This window comes from Ornithodoros turicata, chromosome 4, assembly GCF_037126465.1.
Source record: "Ornithodoros turicata isolate Travis chromosome 4, ASM3712646v1, whole genome shotgun sequence".
Classification (NCBI taxonomy): Eukaryota; Metazoa; Arthropoda; class Arachnida; order Ixodida; family Argasidae; genus Ornithodoros; species Ornithodoros turicata.
The window spans coordinates 14,340,280-14,348,378 of record NC_088204.1 but is presented as its reverse complement, the minus strand read 5'-3'; the positions used below and the strand labels follow the sequence as shown (position 1 = coordinate 14,348,378).

At 46.1% G+C, this 8,099-nt stretch overlaps 1 protein-coding gene across 1 annotated transcript; it reads left to right on the top strand.

The window, feature by feature from the left end:
- Positions 1-376: 376 nt before the first annotated feature.
- On the top strand, positions 377-8,091 carry LOC135391136 (uncharacterized). Its single transcript, XM_064621242.1, has 4 exons — positions 377-898; positions 1,391-1,517; positions 1,602-1,760; positions 5,533-8,091. The coding sequence occupies exons 1-4, from the start codon at positions 710-712 to the stop codon at positions 7,725-7,727; spliced, it is 2,670 nt and encodes an 889-aa protein (XP_064477312.1). The 5' UTR covers positions 377-709; the 3' UTR covers positions 7,728-8,091.
- The last annotated feature ends 8 nt before the right edge of the window (positions 8,092-8,099 follow it).

Here is an 8,099-nt window from a genome sequence, read left to right as displayed (position 1 = left end):
GTTGTCTCAGATTTGTTCGCTATGTTCTTGCAGTTCACTTTTGAGGAATGAATTGTCACGTGGATTATGTGTGTCTCTTGTATGTTGTAAGAAAAGCAAAATAAAGCCAGTAGGCAATGTTGTGGCTGGCAACAGATCCGAGATGCAGACACTTTACTAAGCCCGCTTGCACGCTCAGTTGTGTCCTCAATGGTGCTTGCTTCGGGCACGTGCTACAATCCTCAACGCGCCTCGTGCTCTTGCGTAACATGTCACCACAGCGGCAGGCAGATCGCTCGGTAATGACACGCAACCAACCAATCAACGTAACTTCCCGCACAATTACACGGTCGGTGTTGAACAATTCGTACTGTTTTACCGTTTTACTGCCTCCGCAGAGGTTGTGCAACATATTATGTGAGGAGAGATGTAACGGAAAGCAGATCAGCATCATCGCTATCGCATCGTTCCGTTATCGATGGTGGTGGTCGAAATCAGTCGAAACCAAAGCGACCAAAGACCGAAGAGTGTTTGTGAATGTGATAAGACGTGATGGCGTTGGTTGAAAGGCAACGAACTACGTCTCGGCAAGAACAACGCAAATGAGGATATGACTCATTTGCTATTTAAGAAATGTATCTGCCGGTAGGCAAGAGCAGCAGCCGCTCACTGCGATGCAAGGCCTAATGAACCTGCTGAGACGTCAGTGGCCCGTACTACAGTGTGAGGCATGAATAGTGCGAGAGACTCGATTCTTCGTAGTGATGATGAAGAGGATCTTGTGTTTGACCAGACTGGGTTGCTCACGAACAAGGTGTCTTCGAGACGGAGGGGCTTGTCCAGAACATTCATAGTGAACTCCGGCGGCCGGATTACAGTTGCTCGTACCGTCAACCTGTGCTTGTCATTTATCGGATTGGTACGACATATACTACGTGTTTTTCTAATTGAAAGCCTACCTTGTGTTGTTGTGATTTCACTTTGGAGTAGAAGTGATTTTGGAATTAATGTATCTCGTGTCCCAGCCCGTTCGTGCCCCGGAAACCGACAACGTTAGTTCAAGTGCTTGGACTTTTACCGGGATGCTACAGCAGGAGCAAGTGGCATAATCAGCTCTTCAAAGAAGAGGCATATAGTTGAGGGGTTGAGTATCGCCCCTGGCGATGAAACTCCCCAATCGTAGTCATAAATTAAAGTTGTTTTTTGTTCTCCTTTCAACAACAAAAAAATAATCATCTCAAAATTTTTGTTATAAAGATAGCTGCAATATCGCAAACATAATTATGACGCACGGAGTGCACCAATCCTGACCTTCTGTCACCCATCATGTGTCTGTCAAAGCTAACCTTTCTTTTCTTTTTTTTATCTATAGTCCTCTCATCATGTCAATATACGCCTTTATTGTTTCCAGGGTCTCTGTTTTGCAATTCCTGCTGCAACTCTCGAAGACCTCAAACATAGCACCAATACCGACAGCAGTAGTATTGAACACATATTCACCGCTCGATATGGAGGCTACATTCTTGGCTGCCTCATTGGTAACAATTAGTTTTGCTCCCACAGCCTAACTATGTAATTTGGTCTGAGCTGCATAACCATGCCTCCCTCCTTTTCACATTCAGGCGGCTTCCTCTTCGACTGCTACAACAGGCAGTTCCTGCTGTTCCTCAGCCTGCTTGCCACTTCTGTTGGGATCATTGTCATGCCTTTCTGCACAGAACTGGCAACGCTTATGGTGTGCACAGCAGTTACTGGGCTCACCATGGGGTTCCTTGACACAGGCAAGCTGCATGCCAGTTTTCTATGTATTTACATCTACAGGGTGAATTTAGCAAAGGTTACTCATGTTGATCACATCGTAAAAATAGATTTCCTATGGCCCATACTGCCCGCAAACCGCCATGCTTTCCTCTTGTCTGCTTCACGTTCACATTCTCACGTACAGGTGGCGCTGCCTCGAAACCATGCATCTGGTCCATCTGCTTGTTGGTTGTTCCATTAGTTTTGGTTTTGCTTCGTCTGCAGGCAGCGCCACCTATTCGTCTCTCCAACTACCTATAGAGGCGCTTGTGTCGTCCTGAAGATGGCGGAGAAAAGAATGATTGCCGATGAATAAATCTCCCTGCTTGATGCCTTCTTCCACAAGACGCGCTTCCAAACTTGTACAAATAACATAACTTGCGCGTGGTTTCCTGCTGTCTTCATTGTTTTCGTTCATGCCGCTCCTCCGATAGTATCTTTTTTGTCTTCCCCTTCTCGACATTGAATATTCTTCTCCACAGTAGTTTTGCACTTCGGAATTGAACAGTGCTGTTGCTGTTCGAGTTCTGTAAGCCGGGGAACTCTATCGCACACGAAGGGAAGTTGCGGCAGTTTCCGGTCAGCGTGAGATATACCTGTCGTCTGCTGTTACTATCATTCATTGAGTGCTTCTGCTGCGGTCTGCTAGGTGGCGAGCAGCCAGCTGGAGAGGCGAATACGTGGTGATGTAAACGTGATGTAGACAGAGGAAAAAACTGCGGTTTGCAGGTGGTATAGGCCTTAGGAAGTACATGGGATGAGAATTTGCTTTGCTTCTAACTTTTTTTCTATAAAGTTACATCATTTTAAAAAAATATCGATAAAACCTCAGGCAAATGACCAACAGTCTGCAGACGCAGAGACGTTATCTTGTGTTTTTATGACTCGATCGAAATGTGTAACCTTCGCTAAATTCACCCTGTATAATAATCCTGTGGTATCCCTGATAGAGTGGTTCGTGGTTAGATTTCCTAAGTTGTCACGGATAACAAGATTTATGATGTGGCAGCGCTTAGCGGGATGGTATGGCTTTCGGATCATACCATTTCCAGAAGAGGTCTGACTGCAAGCAATAGCCACGCAAGAGTGGGCTTTTAAGATCCTTCACTGGCTGAGAAGTCTTCATCTGAATTGTCTATTAGGCGCCTCATCCTTACCTCACCCCTGTACCTAGTTCATTTCTAGCTGACGAAAACATATCAAATCGTACGTATATACGTATATCGTTATCATCTGTCACATCACAAATTTATTTTAATGGGTGACTTTAATCTGCCAACAGTGTCTTGGTCCACCTTAACGCCGGGCAATCGGGACATTGCTATTGGTCGGTCCCTAATCGATATTGCTTCCACACTAGACCTGGTGCAGGTTGTTGACTGCCCCACACGCACTCAACATGATAAGTCCTCAACCCTTGACCTGGTTTTTCTCAGTTCTAGTGCTGCTCAGAAGGGTTATGTTTGCGAAGTCATTGATGGTCTCTCTGATAATCAAGGTATCTTAATTCATTTAAACGTTAGTATTGCCAGAGTCAACCGCAACGTGATTCAAGTACTTGATTACACGAAAGCCAATGATACAGCAATCATCGACGAATTATCATTTGCTTTTGACGAATTTGTTCTTCTCAGTGAGACAGCTGATGTCGACACTTTATATAAAGCACTACAAACGTTAGTTGCAACATGTATTACTCGCTTTGTTCCTTTTAAATTTAAGAAGCGTAATCAGGACAACCCTTGGATAACGCGTGAGATACTACATCTTAGACGCCGTCTTAATAGGGCAAGGCGCTTGCGTAATAATCACCCATCCTCACATTATTCTCACGGTTTGTTTAGGTCTCTAAAGGAAACTCTTAAAGTAAAAATGCGGGCCGCAAAGAAGTTTTACTACAATGTGACACTAAGTAATTTTTTGAAGTTAAATCCAAGGAAGTTCTGGCATTCAATCCGTCCTAAAGAAGCCACTTTGCATTCCTTCATAATTGATGGCGCTACCTCCTCGGATGCCTCTGTCATTTCCAATCACTTCATTGAATATTTTTCTTCCGTCTTTCGTATTCACAACGATCAATTTCCTTATTTTACAGTAAGTGTTGATATCCCGGACGTCAATGACATGCTGTTCTCAGCTTCTGGCATTTTCAACCAACTGTTGAAACTTGATAGTAAAAAGAGCAGTGGTCCCGACACAATTTCAAATGCCTTCTTGTCGAGATATGCCGAATGGATGTCGAAGTACTTAAAAATAATTTTTACTAAATCAATTTCTTCCGGACAAGTGCCTCGTATTTGGAAGGAAGCTATTGTTGTACCAATTTTTAAATCGGGCAACAAGCTGTTAGTACAGAACTACCGACCTATCTCATTAACTTCTTCCACTTGTAAACTCTTTGAGCACGTATTATGCAATCATATCTCTGATTTCCTGGAATCGTACTCCTTATTATCTGACCGTCAGCATAGATTTCAACGAGGGTATTCTACCACTACTCAGCTTATTGAACTCGTACACAGTCTTGCAAGTGCTATAAATGCTAACAGACAATCTGATGTTATATTTATAGATTTTAGGAAAGCCTTTGACAGTGTGTGTCATCGTAAGCTCATATTTAAATTACGTTGCTTGTTGAGAAATACGAGCATAGTCAACTGGATTCAGGAATACCTTTCCTACCGAACTCAGACTGTTTCATTTGGCCACTGTACTTCGGCACAGGTTTTTGTAACATCTGGTGTTCCACAAGGCTCTGTGCTTGGGCCATTGCTCTTTTCTTTGTTTATCAATGACATTGTGAAGGACGTTCCGGCAGAGATAAGGTTGTACGCGGATGACTGTGTTGTTTACACTGATGTAGCAGCCTACAGTGATCAGTTAATACTTCAAGAATCCCTAAATAAGATAGTTACTTGGTGCAGTGACTGGGGTATGGATATAAATTCAGAAAAATGTGCAATGGTAACTTTCACCCGTCGCCATAATCCACTACTTTTTGACTATAAAATTGATGGGTTGCCTGTAATTAGGGTTGATGCTTATAAATATTTAGGGGTTACCTTAAACTCTAAGCTTTCTTGGTCTCCTCACATAGTGAATGTATGCTCTAAAGCTCTGAAAAAGGTAGGCTATTTGAGGAGGTCTCTGAAATTTTCAACTGTCGAGACTAAGTTGCTTGCGTACAAAACTCTGGTACGTCCAGTTCTGGAGTATGCTTGCGAAGCCTGGAACCCTTACCGCAATTCTGATATAGAAAAGCTTGAGCAGGTCCAGAGTAAGGCAGTCAGATTTCTCTTGGCGAGGTACGACCCTTTGTTCTCACCTAGTACAGCGCTTCACGATCTTGGTCTCGGTCCACTTAAAGCCAGGCGCCGCGCCCTCTCTCTCAGGACTTTTCACGCAATCATTAACAACAAACTGAAGATTTCTTTTGATAAATACCTTTCTTATGCCGGAACGTCCTCTCTCAGAAGTGCTCATCATCTAAATCTTACTCAGTTTTCATATCGTGTAGACTGCTTCAAGTATAGTTTTTTTCCGTGTTGTGTCACCGTCTGGAACACTTTGGACGGCACTGTTCGCGAACTGCCTGTAGATCGTTTTTTTGATGCACTCCTGCAATAACCTCTAGTGAGGTTGCAGTATATGCAAATAAATAAAAAATCACTTTGGTCCCAAAGTCTGGGAAATCTGAGAAATCTACCGTCATGGAAGTGTTATTTCTTATTCTTGTCAATTTCCTCAATGCAGGTGGCAACGTCTGGTGTCTGGACATGTGGGGCCGCCAGAGCGCCCCCATCATGCAAGCCCTCCACTTCTGCTTTGGTCTCGGTGCCCTCGTAGCACCCCTCGTCGCAGAGCCCTTCCTCTCGTCCGGGTCTCCCCCCGGAAGCTTCCTGTCTGACAATGCCTCCCATCCGTTCTATGTGTCGAGGGCGCATCCCGTCGGACTCCACCGACCCGTCGGGCTCGACCACATTGCGTCGTTCTCCAATATTACCCACCTAATTAGCACTCCGCCGGGCAACGAGACGAGGAGGTACAAACGAGAAGAGGCGAATGACACAGCGTTTGACTTCAATGTCACAGCACTGCAAGAGGACGCAGAGAACAACAACACGCTCTCTCAGAGCTCGACTATTCTCTCGAGAAATGAGAGCGAAGTGCTTGCTACTCCGACAGTTGCGACTCTGGCTAATGTGACCGCTCTAAAGAAACCGACCAAGCCAAAGTACACAGAAGTGGAGCATCAAAAGGGAAAATGGGACAGAGAGTCCAAGAAACAGTCCGTTCAGACCTCCACTGTGAGCCCAAAGAAACACGCAGCTGGCGATAACGCATCGTCGACGGCAAAGAACTTAACCCTAACTCTACAGCCGAACGGGACAGTGCCGAGCTCGACTGCGAATGCTACACAAACTACACTCCCTCCTAACATCAAAGCGACTTCCAAGTCGCCTGTACACACTTCGCCCGCTGCAAACACAACTTCGCTGAAGGTCGTCAATTCGTCGCAACTTTCGCCGCCGTCGTCACCATCCCCTTCGCTGGCCAAAGTACCGGGTACCTCCGAAGTTGAGGGCGAAGCTGAAGCTACTGTGCCGTCAATAACATTTTCTTCTACACCGTCTGCTCCCACATCACCAGTCTCTACGCTCGAAAATATTGAACCTCATGTAACTTTGCAGTGGGAGGTGGTCACAAGAACAGAAGAAACAATAGAGACGTTGAAATCTGTAGCTCCACAAACAGACTTTCCTATTTTTTATATGACAATGTCGTCTCCAACAGCACTTCCATCATCGCAAAGCACAACTCCTGCACAGCAGGTGCAGACACTGAGCGTATATCACACAACGCATCAGGAACAGAAAATATCGACAGCTGGACGTGCAGCAACGTCGCCACCGCATTCCACGCAGCTCCCTGCAGGGAATCCCGCCTTCACCGTAATTCACCACATTCCCCCAACAAAGGTTACGGAGTGGCTCTCGTCTCCAAGTACCCCACCGGTTAACCTCACGGCACCGGTGAACGTCACCGAAGACCCTGCGGACACGGGGCAGAGGTTGTGGTTCGCGCACTACCAGCTCGGACAGTTCGAAATCGCGTACGTTATATTGGGAGTGTACTTGTTCCTAGTGGCAGCTGTCTTCCTGGCGTTCCTCTGCGCAAACCCGCGCGAATCCAAGTCTCGGCAGGACGAGGACCTGATCAAGTCGCGCCGTCCTGGTTCCCACAAGGGCTTGGTCCTGCTCACTGCACTGTTCTTTTTCTTCTACATGGCCATGGTGGCAGACATCGAGGAACTGCTACAGGGTCTCTCGATGGGCAGCATGCCGACTGGCTTCCCGAGGGAATATTTCTTGAACTACATTTTCTGGGGCAGCTTTGCAGTCGCCCGTGGTCTGTCAATTGCTGTCGCCACGAAATTGTCGTGCCGCTGGATGCTGCTCGGAGATTTGTCCATATGTCTACTGGCGTCCGTCCTTCTGGTCACCACGGCAGACAAGATGGGTCCCCTGTTGTGGTCGGGAGTGGGCATCTTGGGTTTCGGTATGGCCTCTATTTTGCCTAGCACCCTGGTTTGGTTAGAGAGACATATTAGAGTTACAAACCGCACGGCTTCAGTCCTCCTGTTAAGTGCCGCATTCGGTGAGATGATTCTGTCTGTCTTAGCGAGCCGTCTGGCACAGCACGAGCCGGCTGTATTGATGTACGTTAATGTTAGTGTTGCTATACTGTGCTGTCTCAATTTCGGCTCCCTGTGGTATGCGGCATCGAAGCGCGGAGAGAAGTACGCGTGTGAGCCGGATCGTTCGCTGTACCAGTTAGCGAGTTTTGACGACGACGATGTTGTGGAACTGAATGGCTCTCAGCCTTTGTGGGGAAATGGGGTAGGGGGTTCGTTTGCACTTAAACGCAAAACGAACGGGGTAGTGTAAACTCGGTGCTGCTCAGTGGAGTACCTTGGGCAGCTAGTGCTAGTCATAATTGATGGGTACAATTTTTTTTGTGACTGTTGGTGTAGACTGCAACCACAGATTTTCTGTAAATAATTCTAGTGCAATGTTCACTGTTCAGTTGTAGCAGTTCATGTGACATCGGCCTGTCGTTACTTAAAAACGAATCTCCCAGTTTTTTTGTTTTTTGGGGGGGGAATGAGTGTTGTAGCCCCCTTGCTGTGGATTGTTTTTGCACCCTCTTTTGTGTCAGCTGGGGTGTACTGAACTATCTTGCTTCTGTCTCTATGGGTTGTGTACTTGAAAGGGATTTATTTAGAACAATAAATTATCGAGTGAATTTGCACTGATTTC